This window comes from Pteropus medius, unplaced genomic scaffold (assembly GCF_902729225.1).
Source record: "Pteropus medius unplaced genomic scaffold, Ma_sr-lr_union100, whole genome shotgun sequence".
Classification (NCBI taxonomy): Eukaryota; Metazoa; Chordata; class Mammalia; order Chiroptera; family Pteropodidae; genus Pteropus; species Pteropus medius.
Genome location: NW_024349409.1, coordinates 15,778 through 37,052, shown reverse-complemented (window position 1 = coordinate 37,052; position 21,275 = coordinate 15,778). Strand labels below are relative to the sequence as shown.

The 21,275-nt window shown below is 30.9% G+C and overlaps 2 protein-coding genes across 4 annotated transcripts; both read right to left on the bottom strand.

The window, feature by feature from the left end:
- Positions 1-3,872: 3,872 nt before the first annotated feature.
- On the bottom strand, positions 3,873-8,506 carry LOC120618073 (C-type lectin domain family 7 member A-like). The gene is made up of 6 exons (XM_039881927.1): positions 8,470-8,506; positions 7,991-8,087; positions 7,323-7,415; positions 6,783-6,933; positions 5,817-5,926; positions 3,873-3,999 (listed from the first exon to the last, which is right to left on the bottom strand). Exons 1-6 carry the CDS (start codon positions 8,504-8,506, stop codon positions 3,873-3,875), a joined length of 615 nt encoding a protein of 204 aa, XP_039737861.1.
- Positions 8,507-9,414: 908 nt separating this feature from the next.
- LOC120618064 (natural killer cells antigen CD94-like) lies at positions 9,415-19,329 on the bottom strand. 3 transcript variants are annotated; one of them, XR_005657131.1, is made up of 7 exons: positions 19,277-19,329; positions 17,865-17,957; positions 17,657-17,719; positions 16,046-16,188; positions 15,113-15,219; positions 14,156-14,324; positions 9,415-12,226 (listed from the first exon to the last, which is right to left on the bottom strand). XR_005657131.1 is itself a non-coding variant. In XM_039881918.1 (6 exons), exons 1-6 carry the CDS (start codon positions 19,281-19,283, stop codon positions 14,207-14,209), a joined length of 531 nt encoding a protein of 176 aa, XP_039737852.1. In that variant the 5' UTR covers positions 19,284-19,329; the 3' UTR covers positions 13,187-14,206. The 3 variants fall into 3 exon arrangements, 1 of the variants encoding a protein (XP_039737852.1); XR_005657130.1 differs by lacking the exon at positions 9,415-12,226 and adding an exon at positions 13,187-13,572; XM_039881918.1 differs by lacking the exon at positions 9,415-12,226 and having other exon boundaries at positions 13,187-14,324.
- Positions 19,330-21,275: the final 1,946 nt, after the last annotated feature.

The window sequence follows — 21,275 nt, the reverse complement described above, 5'->3', positions numbered from 1 at the left end:
CATGTAGTCACCAAAGAGTAAAGGTCATTCTAATCCTTTCATATTTTGACTGGATTTATTATTTTATAGATGTTTAAATTTCCATTTAAATGTTCTGTCTAATCAAGAGATTATTTAAAATAATATTTTTGATTCTAATTAATATTGAGATAATTATTTGAGAATTTTTAAGATCTTTTATGAATGGTAATGACAATAATACATTTTATAAATTTGACAAATTTATGTTAAGTATATACATTTAATATGTGAAATCGAAAGGATTTCACAGTATTCATTGTACTGTTTAAACTAACTCTGTCTTTAATACCTATTTTATTAAAAGATTAAGCTGGTAAATGTTAAGCTAGCCTTATAGAGTGAGTTCAGAAGTGCTCTTTATCTATTTTCTGAAATAGTTTATATATATTGAAAAATATAGTCTATGAAATTTTCAGAGAAAGCTTCACAAAGCCCTATGCTTTTTTTCATAGGAAGAATTTAAGCACTAATTTAATATTTTTATGGTTTTAAAATTATTCAAGTTGGATAAGTTGTGTTCGCCTAGACATTTCTTCATGTCATTGACATTTTCCAGGTTTTTTGCACTGAAATTATCGCAGATTTTTTTTTGCTTTCTAAATTATTTTATCTCTCTATGCATCCCCTTTATAATGCCTAAAATCATTCATCTGTGCCTTCTGACATTTTCTTTCTGAAATTTTACCAAACTTTGGTTTGTTTTAATCTTTCAGAAGAACCTGCTTGTTGTTTTGTAGATTCTCTGTACTGTCCCTTCATCATAATCATCACCATCTAATTCATTTTTTGTATTTTTTACCTTCTTTTCCTTGATTTGATCATTTTCGTAATTAGTTGTTACCACTTTAAGTTGAACTCGGTTCACTAATTTCCCAGATCATTTAATACATAATTTTATTATCATTCATTCCTAAATATTTTACAATTTTGTTAAATTATTCTTCAAGCAATGAGTAATGTAGTATATCGTATAATTTCTCTATATATGGAAATTTAAACATTTATGCCTTTTATATTAATTTTTATAAGAGTAGCTTGCAGATAGTTAATCTTCCAAATTTGTTGAAATATGCTTTATGGTCATTTATTTAAAATTACGTAATATCTATATCGATATTTACTTTTTTTCTGTGGGATTGACAAAATTAGTATTAATTACTTAGTATTGAATTCTATATATGTCAATAGATAGGACAATTTATTTTCTTATTCATATTTTATTTGTTACATATTATCTCATATCTTAATAATTTTAAAAGACTTTAAAAAATATTTCACCATGAAGGTGGCTTCACTGTTTCCTCCTTTTCCCCAGTAGTTCTCTTAACATTTCTTTAATGCATCTTGAAGCTACCTTAAGTGTATGTTTATTGAAAATGTTACATCTTCTCAATAACTTAAAATTTTTTGTCATATTGCAGTTTATTCTCCTCTTCATAATAATGTTCTTTGTCTTACATTCTGTTTTACATAATATCAGTAGAGACTGGAAAATTTTACTTTGGTCAGTTTTCCCTTGATATGTCTTTTCCTTTACTTGTACTTTCAAACTTGGTGTGTTTTCATTAATCAGTCATATCTCTTTAAAATTGCATATAAATGTGTAAACAGCATACAAATTGTCTAATTTTTCTTATACAAAGACATAGAAATTATCAGTTGTTTTATCAATATATCTTTTAATAGACAGAATCAGAGAATTTTAAAATTTTAATTATTGATAGATGTTTGGAATTTTTTCTGGTCATATTTTATTTTTCTGGTCATAGTAACTAAAAAATGATTTATTCAAGTGAAATTCACATAACATAAAATTAACAATTTTAAGTGAACAATTTAGTGGCATTTAGTACGTTCATAATGTTGTGCAATCACCACCTCTATTAAGATAAATAAGTTTTTTATAATCATTTTCATCATTATTATACTTTTTTCTTTTACTCCATAATTGTCAATTTTTTATTGATATATGCCTTTTTGTTGTTGTTAAAATTATTATTTAATGTTTTATTTTTATCATATTATTGATATTATCCCCTGCTAAGTCACTGGATATGACAATTATATTTTCTTCCTCATTAATATTTTCCCTTTTGATAATAATTTTCTTTATTTTGTTCAGTATTTGATGTAGCTATCTCAAAAATTTTCTCATTTTCAAAATTGTAAAACATTTTACTATTATTTCTTGACAGTTAAACGTAATCCTTCAATGCTAGTCCTTCCCACACCATCTGTCTTTTTTATTATTTAATATCATATAAATATTTATTTATATTATTTTTATTAAATTTATTAGGATGACATCGGTTAATAAAATTATATAGGTTTCAAGTGTATGATTCTATAATACATCATCTGTATATTGCATTATATGTTCACCACCCAAAGTCGAATCTCCTTCCATCACCATACATTTGACCACTTTTATCCTTATCTTCCCTTCTTTATCTTTCTTTATCTTTATATTTTCCCTTCTTCTCCCCTTTCCTTCTGGTAACTACTAAACTGTTTTCTGTGTCTATGTGTTTTTATTTGTCTTGTTCATTTGTTACTTTCAGTTTTATAAGTCACGTATGAGTGAAATTATCTGTCTGACTTATTTTGCTTAGCATGATTATCTCAAGATCCACCCATGTTGTCATAAATGTCAGTATTTCATCTTTTCTTATGGCTGAGTAATATTCCATTGTATATATGTTCCACATGTTCTTTATCCAGTCCTATAACAGGAAACTTCAGTTGTTTCCATGAGCAAAAATAAACGAATGAGACTATATCAAACTAAAAAGCTTCTGCACAGCAAAAGAAACCATCAAAGAGGCAACCAACTGAATGAGAGAAAATATTAGTACCAAAGTCTCTGATAAGGAGTTAATATCCAACATATATATGAAGAACTCAACAACAAAATATCAAATAAATCAATTAAACAATGGGCAGAGGACCTGAACAGACACTTCCCCCAAGAAGATGTACAAATGGCCAACAGATATATGAAAGGATGCTCAATTTCACAAGTTATTAAGGAAGTGCAAATCAAAACCACGTAAGATATCACCTCACACCACTAAGAATGGCTATTTTCAACAAGACAAGTAATAAAATGTTGAAGAAAAGCAACCCTTATACACTTCTAGTGGGAATGTAAATTGGTACAGCCTTTATGGAAAACAGTATGGAGGTTCCTAAAAAATTAAGAATAAAATTACTATATGACTCAGCAAACCCTCTTCTGGGTATCTACCTGCAAAAACTGAAAACATTTATCTGTAAAAATGTATGCACTCTGATGTTCTTTGAATACTTTTTTAAAAAAATGTTTTAACATTCTTTTAATCTTTACAACCATTTCCAGTCCATTGCTTTCTAGACTTGTGAAAAAGCTCATTCTTTAAAGATTTCATTTATTCTCTTCCCCCTACAAGTCATATGTCATTATAATAAAACAGAGAAAAGACTCCCGAAATAATAGCAAGCAGTTGTGTTTAATATGAAGCTATAGATGACACCTAAACTTTATTTGAAGTGTTGAAGAATTTGGAGTATTTAAAACTTCAGTCATTTAGAGATTTATCGAAGTTTTCACTTTTTTGTGTTTTCTTAAATTTTTCTTTCCATCTTTACCTTTTTCCATTTCATTTCATTATCTACCAATAAGTCGTATATTTGAGTCTTCCTTGTTTAATATTTTAAATTTAATAAATAGTTTATTTACTACAAAAATTCATATGGGATTCAATATTTTAGATACATATTTTTAGGTAAATAAATGTTTTTTTTAAATGAAGTGAAAAAATCCTCCTGGAAAAGTTTCAGTATTTCCGCTTTTTCCTTATGTTTTAAAATATTTAATCTCCATTTGTTTTCTTTATATACATACAATAACCAGGTTCTTTACAATTACCATCAAATAATTGACCATTTTTTATATACTTGCTATGATTATATTCAGTATTAAGTCTTTTTAATTGAAACCTAAAAGGGAAAAGAATTCCCATTTTAAATAAAAATTTTGTCATATAACAATTCTATTTTTAAAAGTTATTATGCATTTATTGAAATATAAAGAAACATTTCTTTGGCAGATTTATTAATTTATAAATAATAAATAATATTTGTTCCATTTAACTGTTAAGGAAGGAAAATGGCAGAGTAAGGAATGCTAAAACACTGGTCCACTAAAGCAGTGATAAAACTGACAAAAACTGTCTGACTTTATTTTTTCAGAACTCTGGAATTTAACAAAAAACTTACAACCAAGGGACTATTTAATGAGAAAAAAGCTTCTCAGTTCTGGTAAGATACCATTTGTTTCATTCAAAAGTGAATTAAAGTAAGATACTAAAAGTGTTTTTAGTTGATTATTCTCTACATGTGCTTGATAAATAAGAATCTTTTAAATTGATTTTAATAATATGCTTGGATAAACTGAGTACCTTCTGCATGTTAGAATTTTTATTTAAAAAAAAAAATGGTGCTATATTTATCCTAAGAGCATTTCTCAAAATTTTGGGTCAGAACTTCTTTCAACTTTTAAAACTTATTGAGAGATCTAAAGAAATTTTGTTATATAATATATATTTATCCACATTTGTCATATAAAAAATTGAATCTGATACATTAAAATGATTCACTTATGTATATGTAACAATAATAAATATATATACATTTTGTATTAATATAAGAATAGTTATATTTTTCAAAACAGAAAAAACAGTGCCAACATTGGCATTGTTTCATATTTTTGCAAACTTTTAATTGTCATGAGAGAAAACAACTGAATTCTTGTATGTTTCAGCATTTAACCTGTTGTGAAATAATATGTTATAGAGCTTCAGGAATACTTAAACACTCACTCATGAAAGAATGAGATTGGAAAGAGAAAATCACATTTCAATATTATTATGAAAATAGTTTTTACTTCATAGTCCTCCCAAAAGTGTCTTTGTACATTATGTAGTAAATAATATAGTTCAGATAAATAAAAATTAAGTCTATACCTCTATACCTAGGAAATTCACTGGTTTATACTAGGGTATAAGTCATTAGCTTCTAAACTAAACATTAGTGTTATTCATTTCTAAGGGTCAACTATTTGAAGAGCTCTATCTGAATTGGAATAATCAGGATGAGGTATCATAGAAGACTTAACATAGTTACTTAAAGATGTCAAAGATTTAAGTATATTAAATAGAAATATCCATAAAGAATATGATTTTTCTTAAGTATAGACAAGTGACTGGTTAAATATTTTTTCTCCATTTCCTCATCTTTATTATTAATACAGTTGCTAATAAGAGCAAAGGACTTCAGGAAACAAATATTGAAAACTAAATTTTATGTCGCTCTGTTCACAATTACAAAATACTGCTGTTAAAAAGTATTATCATTTAGTTAAAAGAATAAAATAAATATTGGATAAAGATCTGAAAAATAATGTCTTTTTGAGCTTTAGATCTCATTGGAGGCATAACTTGATTTTTCTCTCTTTTAATGGTATTGACTACTTTGTTAATCAGCTAAGCTATTGGTATTATATTGACTCTGTGCATGTTAATTTTATCTTTGTCAAGTTAAACATCTAAGTTTTAGTTGATTTGCATAAGTATGCAAATAACAATGCTAAAATCTTAAGGTTGATATGAAAATTGTCTGAAGTTATTCTTATTTTCTTGATTACCATATTATGAGATCATCATCATGGAATTCAACTTCTAATCATATGCACATTAGATAATTAATTATATTGCTATTCTGGAACTGGTGTTTTAAAATAGCAGGAAGATATTTACTTGTCCAAGGTAAAAGCTGAACTATCTAGCCAAGCCCATTTCATTTTGCTTCTGTTGTAATATAAACTGATCCAAAACTTTTCCAGATGCATATTACATTGCATCTTTGACTCGTTTTTTGTTGTTGTTGTTGTTGTTTTTTTTTTTTACAAAATCCTGACTAGAAAGAGAACAGAAAAGAAATCTGATAAACTTTGGTTGATTGTTTATGTATATAGAAATTAAAACTCTATTTAACATTTTTATTTTAATTGGAATTATAGCACTATAATAAAAATGTACTTGGGATTTTTTTGGCAACTCGCTAATAACAAATAATTCATTTATTCATCAAACAACCACTATGGCGCCCTTACAATACTCTGAACATTGTGCTATGTATTGAGAATTGAGAAGCAGTAAACAGACTTGCTAACTAAGAACTTAAAAAAGATGCAAATCAATTAAGTAAACAAAGGTTACAAAAAGGGTAGTACAGGATAAAGTGACAGCACCTATCAGGAACTCTTGTAGAACCAGGTGATCAAAATACATATTTTTTTTCTATAGTGATTCTATGATTAACCAGAAGATTATAGAGGCACTTTTTAGGTTGAGATTACAAAAGTTTGGGAGGAAGAGAGCAAAATTGTGAGAAGATCGTATACTTTAAAGAATATATAAAGGGAACATGTTGAAAGACATGAGTGAGGGAGTGGAAGTGATAAAATAGTATTGGTATCTAATGAGGTTGCAGAGATAGGCAAGCGTTTAGATGTGAGTAAAACTTGCACAAATATTGTGGCTTAGGGTCTTTATACTAGTTCCTGAGCAAGAGTTTCAAGAAAGGAAATGGCATAATTTGATGTGTATCTTATAAAGTTCTCCATACTGAAATAGTAATCTCAGAAGAGAGAAAGCTTAGAGACCTAAAAATATCTCCTGGAGAAACTTACTAAAATTTAAGAAACATACACTTGTCATTACCATCTCTTTTTCAGTACTTAATTTAAGAAAACTTGAAAGTGAAATAGAACAATGAAGTTTATAGTCTCTCTCAGGAATCATATTTCTAGAAAAAGAGTAGCAGTTTTTCCCATGCTGATGCCAGTTGTCTTCACAAAAGTGAGATTTCCAAACCAAAAAAAAAGTTAGTCAGTCTCAATGTACATTTATAAATGGAAATATAGGTGTTTTTGTTGTAAAAGATAAATTATAAGCAATACATAAATTATATGATAAAAATATATTCACCCATTTTAAATTGCTGCCCTGTTAACTAATTTCACTAATGCTAAGACAGAACTTATGATAATGTAATTCTAATTGGACAATTGTTAATATGTCAGCATTGTCAATAACTTCCAAATTTAAGTGGATTTTTGGTGAATATGTTCCTGGGTATCTAACACAATATCACATGGGTGTAATAATAATTTAATTAATTATTGTATATGCATACAAATAAACACAAAGATATAGTTATTTTCTAACTCTTAGAAAATACATGGTCTTTTTCCTTAATTACCTTTGGCATTTGTTGGCAAGGGTTGAATGCCTGAATTCTCTGAAATCAATCCCTTCTTGCCTGTCTCCTGACTCCAAGTGAAATTTCCTGAATATCACTCTGCTACTAAAGACCAAATCAAAAATATCAGTTTTGTTTGTCACATTTAACCTAAGATAAATTTGCTATTGCACAAAACGCTTTGTTGGAATACAAATAGGAAAAATACATTACCAATGACATATGCACAATATAATTGGAGGGACATACACAGAAGAATCTAAAATAATACAAATCTGATAGGAAAGTTAACATAGTATAGGTAAGAGCATAGGGTATAGAGTGATTGATTCTGACTAAGAGAAAACTGATGGAAATTTCTCAGAAAAAGTTACCCTGGTGTAAGTTTAAGGAAGAGATGAAGGTTAACAGGTTGCAAAGGAAAGAAACGCTGTTCCAAGTGGATGAGACAGCACAAACAAGCCTAAGGGCCAAGGCCTGAAAGTTCAAGATAAAGACGAGGTTAATGTTTGATATGGCTCCTAAAATCACCTCCAGTACAGAGACAGTACCAAGACTATAACTAAATGGTGCTTAGGAAATTACATTAGAAAATCAAACTTAAAGATCTTAAAGAGATTTCTTTCTATGAGCAGCGAAAAAGCTGACTTCTATCAAAGACTTATACTTTGTGGCTAAGATTCCAACAGACACAAGGAACACCAAGCAAATGATCCATGGAACCACTACAATTAATTTCCATGAAGACAATAGGGCAGAATAGCCTATTAGAAAGAGATCAGAAAATTTGTTCAACATTAACTTCCATGTGTTTATTTGTAGTTTTTGAGTGTTTTATAATCAGATTCCAGAGACAGGCTTTTTATCTAGCTGTGTGATTTTGCACATCTGCCAGTTCATCATGGAAAACTGTTCTGTGGTTAATGATATTGATATTAATTTTAATATCAACTGCAAAAATAAAATATTTATTCTCTTTTGAAAATAAAATATTTAAAAGTTATATGTAATTATGTGTGTTGAGTATCTGTCAATATAAACTCCAAATACCTACCATATTGACTGTATTATTTAGATCATCTATAACATAACTTATTTTTCATCCAAATTTTCTGTCCTATATTGAGAACAGTCTATTAAAATCACCTTTTACTAATGTGTTACTATCTGTTTCTTCTTGCATATCTTGTAATTTTTATATTATATATATAGATATAGATATAGATATAGATATAGATATAGATATATAGATATATAGCCACTGTTGTTTACCGGATAGATTCGTATTTATTCTTTGTGGTTATATTTGGATTTTAGCGTTATAAAGTGTTGTCTGTTCCTTCGTTTACTCTCAAGAGGAATATTTGTTTGCCTAGTATCAGGATCGCAGCCTTTGCTTTCTTATTGCTCCCATTTGCCTTGTAAATCTTTGGTTATCACTTTACTCTTAGCATTTTATTTTTCTGAGTTCTATCAATTCCTGCTTCACTTCAACTTTTTTTTCTCTTTGCATTTCTGTTTTTCTTTTTAAGACTATGATCCTATCTAATTTAATTGTGTCATTGTACTACAGTTTTCTTCCGCTTTATGGTTGTTTCCTCTTATAGGTGGATTGCTCTTCATAATTAGAAAATATTCTGTTCACCTTCTTGAATTGTTAAAAAGGTTTGTATAGATGTGGTCTGTTTCTTTTCTTTTCTTTCTATTTCTATTTATTGTATGGTCAAGATTCCTAGTTAGAGCTTCCTCTTCTGTCAGTTCTGCCCTATTCTGTGCGGTTTTCTTCATAAACGGTGCTGATATAGAGATGGGGAAGGCAAAGTCATGTTTTTCTCCCTTTTATTTCTTCAGGATCCTTAAATTTTCCAAATTATTTCTTGGCTTCTACACTCACATCTCTAAAAGACACCACCCCTTCTTAATTATCTGCTTCTCGCACAGGAAAAAAAAGTACTTTTTCAAGTTTCTCACTTCTTGTCTTACATTTCAAACTCTATCTCAGCGTTATGAACTATCAAGTCCCAAACTATGTTAAGTATTTTGGAATTTATTGTTGCAGTTTTATCTTCCTGGTTTGATTATGTACTTTATCTCTGTCCTCTACTCTTTTTTTTTTTAATAGAATATTTTAAGAACAAATTTCCCTTCCCTGTACCATAAACATTCAGTAGTAGGCTGAAACAAAAGCTCTGTCAATGATTTTTATCTACTTAAAGATAATTTTAAAGTTGTCGAACTCTGTGGCTCTGGAGATGCTAAAAGGGCATGGATCTTTTGTGGTTTTATTTGCTTTCCTTATTGAGTTTGTAGATCTGAGGGAGAAGAGGAATATTTGGAATCAGGCAATCATCTTTGAAATATGAAACTGGAGGTTTAGCTAGCATATTTATTAAAGTACCCCTTCTTTTAGATCTTTCCTCTAAAATCTATTTGATACTTTCAGCCAATAAAACCTTGTATGGAAGATTTATAAGTTCTCAGTGAATAAGCATTCTAAAATAAGCTGAAGTGAGTGTGTTCTTCATGGATACACATGCTTTATTGTAGCTTCTCTATGTTACTTATGCGATGTTTTAACAAATAGCTGTAGCCCATAATGGGAAAAAATGCAAGTCTAGCAATTTTATTGATGGACCAAGTAAAAACATACAGAAAAAGAGGATCACATTAGATTTTACAATATAGGTCTTATAGTGCTAGAAGCATCTCAAAAAATATGGTCCAGAAAACCTTAGCAAGTAATTAGAAAATATTAAAAGTACTAGTTAGAACTATGTGATGTTTTATAATATTTTTTTAATGACAATTTTTTCATCAGTCATGAGATGAGTCCAGCCACAACCTCTCATCATATGGACCTCTCCAAAAAGTTGCTTATGACATGGTAGCTGGCGTCTCTCAATTCAAGCGATCTGAGAAAGAATAAAACAGAAGCCACTGTCTTTCATGACCTAGCCTGAAAAGTGATATACGTGACTTCTGCCATATTCCATTCATCACACTGACCAACCCTAACAAACTGTGTTTGATTTTCTCATAAGGATTGAATCCCATGAGGCAAGAATCACTAGGAACATGTAGGAAGCTAACTATGAGTTCCAAACTTTGGCCTCAAGTGATTTGTCCTTAAGGCAAAGTGATAGTAGGGTTTGTATCTATATTCTTATTTTATACACTTTGATGAGAGTTGACAAACTATGACCTGTGAACCAAATTTGTCCCACCATCTATTTTTGTAAATAAAGCTTTATTATAATACAGCTATTCCTATTTATTTGTCTATCATCTATGCCTTTTTTTGAACTACTATGGCAGAGTTGAGTAGTTTTAACAGAGACTGGCCTACAAAGTTGAAAATACTTACTATTCAGTTATTTAGAGAAAACTTTCCAACCTGAACTATGATACAAAGAGAAAAATTTCAAAAGGTCCAAAATTTTGGAAATTAAAAAGATTTAAATGCTCCAAAGATTTCCAGGTCTAGAAAACTGAAAAAAATTGTAAGGCTCCAATGGTCATATTTATATAAGGCTCTTAATAAATGAAGAAGCAGGAGAAAGAGCATTCAAATAAGCAGGTGGGGACAAAGAAACATCTAGTAACAAGCTCCCAATATTTTTCTATTTGCATAAAGACATGACTCATCTATGGATGAAACTGCTGATATTTGTGTGATAAAACTTGATTTCGAAAGAGCTTATGCAGAAGTTCTCTACAAATTTGGCCATTAAGCAGATACGGAATATCTAACTGTTACTCCTAGTGTAAGTTATCGATAAACAAATTGGCCCCAGATTTCACTCAGGAATTTTGCACCTTCAACAACAAAAATAATTAGTTAGTTACTACTACTCTTTTCATGGCCAACAGCCAAAAATTGACTCCCAGGCATCTCTAGAGATAAACAAAGAGCTGTCCCAGTGCAGCTATAAAATAACTGTCATTAGTAGGTAAACTTAGAAGTCACTAAAGGAATAACTAAAAATTAATATGCAATGTTTGGATTTAAAACGGTAAGCTATGAATAATAAATTATGGAGTAGCAATTACAACAAATTTTTAGAGATATGCCGGTATAGTAGGCAGAGCTCTAGGATGACGCCTCAAATTACCATGCCCTGGTGTACACACGTATAGTCCCCTCCCCTTGAATTTGAGGGAGGTTTGCAAATATGATAGGATGTTATATTGTGACTAAACTACATTAAGTGGCAAAGATGAGGCTATTTTTCAGATATAATTAAGATTTCAAAAGATATTATTATGGGTGGTCCCACTTAATCAGATGACCACTTAAAAGAGACTCTAGAGGACAGAGAAAGATAAAGTCAGAGATGTTCTTCTTCTGTTCTTGAAGAAGCAAGCAGCCAGGGTGTGACTGCTTATGAGAGGAGCAGCTTCTGCGAGCTGAGGGTATCAGTCCTACTACCACAAGGAACTAAATTCTTCCAACAGCCTGAGTGAGTTTGAAAGAGTCTCTTTGAGTTTCAGAGAAGAATGCAGCCTGGCCAAGACCTTGGTTCCACTCTTGTGAGACCCTGAGCAAAGGAGACAATAAAGCCATGCTGTGTTCCTGATCCATAGATCCTACAAGATAATAAATATGGGTTTTAAGCTTCTAAATTTATTATAATTTGTCATGAACCAATACATAATGTACATTACATACATTCAAGATAATACATTCAGGGTAACAGAATAAAATTAAGGAAGTATAAACTGACTTTTGACAACATTATTTTGTTATATTGTGTTGTTTTGGAATATTTTCTTATCCTCTTCCTTTAGTTCTACATTCAACACTCATCTAGATCCTTCCATGTGCATTAGCTCATTTCATAGCAAAAAGCAAAAACAAAAGAAGAAAAATAATGTGCCTTTCCCCAGGGAATATATCAGAAATCTCTTGTCAGAAGAAAAAAAAAGAAGATACTTGGTGAAAGACCTTCATGTAAAAGAAGTCTTTTACATCCCAACGATCACAAAGATATATTCAAGGTGAAGGAAAACAATGCAAGTAAGAGTGGAAAAAATAATAATGAAAATGAAATGTCAGTTGGTTCCAGACTGAGTGTAACTAGTACGATGGGACCCTGCTGTGGGAAAGACACTCTGCCATGGGTACCTAGCATCTACCACTCAAAACAGAATTTTTCTCTCAAAAATTCCTTGAAATTATATGGAAGTTGAACAAGCCCCTTGAGCTGTAATTGGGAGGCAACAGGAATTTTCTTCTCTCAGTGGGAACAATTTTGACATAGATTACTCTCTGAAATTGGACATCAGCCACCATATTTAACTCCTTCTGTTTCCACACTGCTCTTGTAACCATAATGAAAGTACATAAGTTCTCAGAAAGGAGGCAGGTCGGGCTCTAGACACCTCATAGGTGGTGACGTGAAAAGTAATACTTTGAACCTATACTTGAGTGTGACTAAATGAAAACCATTGAGATTCATCTTGGGGAAAAAATTATGAAAATAGTTCATCCATGCTTTATTACAGAGAAAACCATTCTAAGAAGCAAAAGAACAAACAAGCAAAACAAACATAAAACCTGGAGGAAATTGTCTCATGAGAGGAGGACAAGGAGATGAGATAGTTGGGACAGAAAACTAGTGATTTCCATCTATACTATTTTAAAATTTGATTAAATATATATTATTGTGCAATCACATGTAAAACAAAGTCAAAACATTTCAAATACACAGAAATTACAATTTATGTTCTCTTAGTCCAAAGTTATTTTTCATAATATAAAGTGCATTTTCCCTAAGTTAATTTTTGTATGAGAATATGTGTTCAGTGTGTATTCCTGATATATTTATATTTTGAGAAATAAGAAATAAAGTCTTTTCCTGGTTCTTTATATATTGAATGTCAATTTAGATTTTTAATTATTCTGATTTAAATGGAATATAAAACTAGAAAGCAAATAGGTGTCAATATGAAAATTTTAAGATGTATATGCAACAGTTAAAAGAATTGAATAAGATTTTGATATCAGTGAGGTCAGGAAAATCCCATCCAGGTCACAGAAATAGGACTTTATTGTGTTCCCAGTCCTTCTTTGATACAGTCAGAAACTCCTCAATAAAATGAATTGCTCCCACTCACAAAAAAAGTGAATTGTTTATATTTTACACATAACTTTTAAGAAAAAGCTTTTGTGATAGATTAGAAATTAAGATCTTCAATGCACTTGCAAGTGATTCTTTTACTGATGGATAAGTATAAGTCAAGAAACATCTGCAGATTAAAAAAAGTTGATATTTCAAATTAATATGATCAGAACTTGGAGTCCCTTTACCCTTGCAAACTCTGAAAGCAATCACACAAGAACCACATACTTGGCCAAAGACTTACAATTGTTTCAAGGCATTCAATGAGTTCCCTGGGAAGCCAGGTGACACACATGAGGAAACTGTCCTATGGCACTTTCAGTTCTAAACTAAAACATATAGGTGGATAGATATCCAGAAAGAATTAACTTTCAGAAAAGTGAGGTAGAGATGAAACTTACCAATTAGTATACCATACAGAGAATTGAAATGATGTTGATATATGTTTTATGATGTAAATTGTTTTATTTAAATTTCTCCAGAGAAAATTCACAAGAATTTACATATGAAAAAATATATCATATACAATATTAAACATATGCATTATATCAAAATATTCATGAAGTTCTTTGTCATCATGGAAGAGCACAAATTCCATCAACCTTAAAACACATGGTTTCAAATATATAAAAATCATATAAGACACAATTCAAAACACTTTATAGGCCCTAGAAGTAGATAATTAGTATTCATATAAGAGGTAAACTTACCATTCTTATTAACACTGGACCTCGTTGTCACCCCTTCTGCCCTAAGAAACACTAAATAAGCTGTTTACAGATGAAACGCATTTCTTTCCTGCAGGGTTCATTCAAAAATCTTTTATTTGGGCTATACACTATGCAGTTCTGTATATTTACAGTCTGAGGAAATGAAAATCTGTAATGAAAAATAAATAAAATGTTTTCATATGGTTAAAGGAAATGAGAATGTTTAGGGATGGTGTTTCTTATAAAAAATAGAACTTTAAAGCATTTGAATGAGATAGTAACATACTGAGTCATTATATTTTTTCATGATTTCAGAGTACAATATTACAAAAACTCAGTTACTGCCTCATTAATCAATAACATTGACACTGATTTTTTCCATTGTTATTAATGGTTTTAATATATAATAAACTTTACCTCTATTTTGTTTGAAGATGTATTGACTAATCTAGGCTAGGAAAACAAATCAGAGCAGCAAATTTATCATTGTATGATGCTGCAAATCCTATGTTTATGAATGGAAGTGAAATTCTAAGACCACAAATATACAGAAAATAAGACAGCATATTTGAAATATGAGAAGATGCTGAGAATATTCCCTGAAATAAAGACAATAATGCCTATCTTGTTTTTCCTGGACAGCTTCTCTGTGTGTGAGCATTTGTACATGCACAATTCATCCAAGTGCTTGTATCAAGACAAAAAAAAAAACAATGGTCAAAAGCTCTTCTACGGTCACAAGTACACCAAACTCAGGTCATAAAAGAGCTTTGGAGCATATACATGGATGTTCTAGAAGGGGCTAAAATTGCCACTCTGTTGTATTTATTCTCTTTTCTGTATTCTCATGCTACAGACAGATTATAATAGCTACAGTGCTGCTAGACGTTACAGTTTTGCTCAGATCTAAGAATAAACTCCTAAAGGATAAAGAAGCCCAGACTGCCAGAAACTTACAGAGTTTGGGAGAGAGCAGAGCCATCCTCCCACAACCAGGCACTACGTTCTTTATTGTAAGAGAGTCCGATCCAATAATACCATCTCCTTATATGGTTCATGAAATCCTGTTAGGAAACGAAGGTGAACATATTAACATAATTTGAATCTACTCTGGGAATAGTGCACTTTTAAGAAAGTCAGTGTCCAGCATAGATTCAGACTTTAAATCACTCTAACTAAAATTATTTATCATCTAGTTTAGGAGGAATAGTAACATACTTCACATTTTCTCACTTATCAGGACCATTTATTTATGGAGAAAAAAAATTTTCCTTATTGAGGAATGAAAAATATTATAAAGGGATTTTTTATGAAACATATTTTTTCCCCACAGGAGATCAACATAAAATTTGATCTCAAATCAACGGGATAATGAGGAATAAATTTCTTGGGTATATAACCTACTCAACCTATACTCAAATAGTTTCTTCATGCAGCCAGAGAAATTTTTCACCTTTTCATAAGAATTGGATAATTTTATAATCATATTCTTTCTATTCATTCCATATTATATCCCAGAATGATGACCAAAGCTATATAGTTACAAAAGAAATTATAATTTAATTAAAGCACTAAAAATTATAAAGTCGTTTAGTTGATTCTTTGAATAAAAATAATGACCTAGTATCTCTTCTTTGATCTCTCTCTATAATGTCTCTTGCACTGTAAGTGAAATGTATCTTGATTTTTATCCTTATAATACAAATCTTTGAGAAATTTTATAGGTTTTATAAGGATTGTTTTAAGGTATACAAAACTACTAGTCATTAGTTCAAATACAACCATCAATTTACTACCTGATTAAAGAGTGACTCAAAGTAGTCAGCATAGTTAAATAGTATTTTTACCCTAGGCCAAAGAAAATACAAGAAACCAGAATTCAATACATGCCAATTCATCTTCGTTTTGTAACTGAAGTAGTCTAGAATTCTTAGAAGCACAGAAATCTTTGCTTTCTTCCCAAGTTTTCGTTTCATTAGAAATAAAATAACAGTTGCATTGGTACCCAGTCCACATTTTTTGGCAAGAAGAATCTAAAAGAAAAAATAAAACATGAGGACAAAGTCTCTAATGACCTTGGAGATTTAACTTTCTTTAGTGCAATTTACTCATTCAAAAATCATATTATTTTTTTCCCCCACACATATTCTTTGAGAATGTACTATATACACTAGAGTTCAGGGAATGTTAATGGGTCAGACATGAACTTTTTTTCCTCATGGAGATTATATTCTAGAGATAGAGTCAAAATTATATAATTGTCAATAATTTATTAATTATATTTAATGCTAAATTGGTTATGTATACACACAAAAAATTATGTAGCAGAGTATAGGATAAGGTGGCAGCTAGAAGAAACTTTCTGAGCAACTGAGCCAAAGTTGACTTCTACTGTATGAATGACAATAAGCATGATGAAAGAGATATTTAAATAGAAAGCATTTTAGTATCTTTTCTGAGTTGGAAAAGAATGTGGTACATTAGGAGAATTCTGATATCTGTTTTGGATATTTTATTTTCAAAATGAAGATAAAATGATTACTATAATATCCAATTATACATTTTAGCAGTGATAGTGTCTTAAACATTTATTATCCTCAATGATAAGAGAAATGACATATGGTAGGTAGTCAAATCTTTGCCAAATTAATGGTCTAGAGTTATAGACTCGAATGATGCTTATCAGGATCTGGGGTGGGGTGAATGGAGAGCTGTTGGTCAAAGGGTACACTCTTCCAGTAGAAGATGAATAAGTTCCGAGGATCTACTGCAGAGTATTGTGATTATAGTTAACAATATTATATACTTGCCAGTTGCTAAAAGTGTAAATCTTAACTGATCCCACGACAAAAAAAAAAAAAAAAGTATATATGGGACATGATCGAGGTATTAGCTAAAGCTATGGCAGTAATCTCATTGCAATATATGTGTATTGAATCGACCTACTTTACATATCAAACTAACATAGAATTTAAGTCAATTAAACCTCAAAAGTGCAGGAAAAAAAACACTAAGAAAAGAAAAATATAAATATAGTGCTATATGGAAAAAGATGCATAATGTTGGACTCCAAGCTGGCTTATATAGTGTAAGTTTAGAACTGCAGAAATCTCTGCACTATATTCTGAGTCATAAAATAAATAGAAGCAAAATTAAAGAGATATGAAAGTATGAATTATGAGCAATCACAAGCAGGTAATCAGGATTAGCTGCAATATTTACTATAATTTATAATTTGCTACTTAATCATGAGCATACATACAGGAACATTATGTTCTTTCAGGCTAATATTTATCTTATGACGTAAATATATGAGGAGAACATTCAATGTAATTTAATAATTCATGCATCAGGGAAAAATGAAATGAGACTACCCTACATTTAGTATGTAAAGTCGTATTACTTTATGTATCATTCCATCTTGCTTCTGTGTGAAGGAAACCAGAAACATTCCATTTCATCTTCCACTGACACTAAGGTTTTCAACAGCATGAAACCTACCTTTCTGGGGTTCCAAGTTGGGTCCTGGAGATGGTGTTGGCTGAATACTTGGTTTAGTAAATGCTATAAGAAACGATTAGAAATTTACTTAATTAGATACAGGTTTATCAAATAACAAAATATTTGTAAATCTTCAAATGAAGCCTTTTATGTTAAACGATTTCATCACTGTTTTGCTCTTTATATAGGCTTGACTAGAAACACTTACAATTTTTCCACAACATTCCCAAGGTAGCCATCAACACAAGACACATTACTCCTAAGACGCCAGAAATCAACCTCCACGGGATGGTCTGAAAACCTGTAGAGAAGGAGAGGTCGGGGAATGAATTAAACAACAAACACTAGAGCTGAACTTTTTAAAAGCAGAAATGATTGAGAGAAAATCCAAAATTTCTTTGGCTTGACAACCCAATCATCTTGCCAATGTAACATTAGAAAATGAAGCTGCTCCATTCAGAACTCCACCAAATACCAAAATTCTTATGAGATATACTTTACTCTTCAGTGAGATCATTCATTACTGTCTTCTTAACTACATCCATCTCAGCAAAGTGGATTTAACATTTATATTTTAATTTGGTAAAGAAGCTCAGAGATCTGGAGTAAGAAGAGATGATTTGGCACCAAGTTCTGTTTTATGGGCTTACATAACAGACATTCACTTTTATTTTCTCAACAAAAATCACAAGAGACTTGTATGATTCCCAGCAGGTAGATGATAAAATTTAGAATCCATCGATAATGTTATTTTGTCCAAGTATCAAAGCTAGTAAACACCCAAGTCAGAAATCAAATGAAAGTTTGTCTAGGCCTTCAGTCTTTGTTTAACATATTCTATCATTGTCACAATAATACCACTTGGGAGCATGCTCTCCTGCTAATCTCAATGCATTCATTGTTCTGAGAAAGGTCAAGTGTCCATGATTTTGTAAAGGTTTCACAGGGAAGAGAAGACATAGGAGCAATTGGACCTGGTGTAATGAGTCGGTCCCCAACCGTCTGGGTAATGGTTTGGGGTGCTGAGTTCATTTCACCATACTCTGAATTATAACACATAAGGAACCATATTTTACAAGAATATTACAATATCTTAAACCCCAAATTACTGGTTTGTAGGTATTTTCTCCAGAACAATTTTGCATTAGCAGATTCTGCATTAACCTAAGCATACTCCCAAAGAGTGTTGTTGTTAGCAACAGTCCAATGTGTCAAACTGTTAATCTGTATATGTTTGGATGTCGCAACACAAGCAGTAAATTTTTAAGTAGTATTTTTAAATATTGTGTTTTAAATACTTGGCATTCTCTGAATACTCTATAATGGAATTTCGTTGTTCATAATTTAACCTGGTAAATTCAGTTCCCATTCAGAATTTGGAGATTTCTCTTTTAGAAGCCACTCTTTAAACCTGTTGAAAAAACTTCACAAAAATATTTCAAAGTTACAGAATGAAGAATCAGAAAAATCAAATGAAGTGGAAGGTACCGATCCATTAAAAACTAAACAAAATGCCTTTGCCCTTTTTTTTTCTTAAAGCACTACCCTGAAATATCCATATCTAGGAGATTCCTTTTCTGGTTATTTCTATTTTTATTTCATGACCGGGACCTCACATACCTGCCATGAGAAATGGTGTTCCCACGTCGACAAGGATAAGGCACACTATGCTTTTTCCAGGAGGACGTTGTTAAGTCACAGAAGTGAGCAGGAGGCTAGAAATCTGAGCATTGCATGTGAGGAACTTTAACAGAAAAAGGAAAAGAAAAAATAGGTATTTAAATGATGTTCTTGAATCACCTATTGGTGAGAGACGGATGTATAGTATGAAAGAGAAGCAGTAAAATCACTAGCTTTTAAAATGTTCCTGGAACCACAATACAGGAAATCCTCACTTGTGTAATTGTATGTGTGTAATGTGAATACTTTGACTATCATAAAAGGAGATGAAAGGGTTTTTTTTAATGTTTGAACATCAACACCTTTGAAAATTATTGGAACACAAGAAAAATGATATGTAAACCAAACTTAAATTTATTTGGTGTAATAAAATTTCACACAGACTTTTTCCTTTTTAATAATGAGAAAAATGTATAATTTACCTTGTGCTAAACACAGATGACAGCACTTGGCATATATTAGCTTGTTTATTTCTAAAAATGACTTAATAATGAAGATACATAAACATACTCATTCTACTGATGAGAAAGCTATGGCACAGCCAAATACTTGAACAAGGTCACTATTATTGAAACCCCAGTGGTCTTTCTCCAGAGCACACATGCAATATAGTTCAAATCAAGCCTATCTCTCTGTGTGTCTATGTATTTTCTTAATTTTGATTTTTCAGAACAGATAGGTTGATATTTGCACCTCGCACTCTGTACTTTCAATGGCTGCCTCATTTACTCATGTGTTGAAGGCAAGGATCAAAAGGTAGATACACAGTGACTTCCCATTACTGTTCCATGTACACACACACAAACACACACGCACAAATACACACACCTGTGCTCCACGACTACTTTAGGTGGTTAAGCCCACATATAGTGCCTCATTACTATTCCATGTACACACAGATACACACCGGAGCTCTACGACTACCTAGGTGATCTATCGCACACTATAGTGAGCCTTAAAAGCTTCCAACATTATATTCTCCAACGTTCCTTTCTTTTCAAGTCATTTGAACATGACTGTGGCCACTCTATTATCCTTATTTTTTATAAATATATTAATTATTATATTTTTACTGTATTATCTCATTCAGATAATATATTGATAGTTAAATTTACACATTTTGTCCTCGGGAGACAAATCTTACTAGTGGGAAATTGAAATGTAGGATGCATAGGCAGAATAAAAACCTCGACAGTAGGAACCATGACCTATGATTATGTATCTGGAAATGCAATTCACCATTCATCAACAGATAAAGCACATGCCTAAATCAGTTTTCTGTTGTTTATGTTATTTATTTTTAAGCATTATAACATGACCATTGATGAACCTTTTTGTAAAAGACCGATTTTTAGCCAAAAACAAAATACAAGTCCTGTAATTTCTTTTCGTTTCTATGAAGTTAAAATTTTGCATGTTTTTAATTTGTATATGTGCATGCAGCTGTTTTCACTGAACCATCAAAATTCATAAAGTTTAAATTCTTACCAGAGAATGTAAACACAGAAATTTTTTAATCCAGGCTTCATGCAAATCCTTCTTGAGGGAGGTGATGTATAAATGATCTTTTGCCCACTTTAGTCTATTCATTTTAGTTTTAATGTTGGACAAAGTTGAAATAACAAAAATTGCCTATTTTTTTTTCATTTTCTTGCCAATGTAAAATCACCTTAGATAAATAAAAGTTTCAGATTCTGCTTCCATCCTTAGTTATAAACAGATACAATTTTGTGACAGAATATATATTCTGGGTTATTACTATACTTCCAACACTGACAGGACTACCTTCATTTGGAGGTGATTCCAAGTTTTCAGAACCATATTTGATGAGACTAAAATCAATTATGTGTTTTTTTTTTTACTGTAGTTTACTGACAGAGAAATAAAATTTGTGAAAGCAATTCAAGACTTCTAGACTCAAGTCGCAAATAAGAGCTGA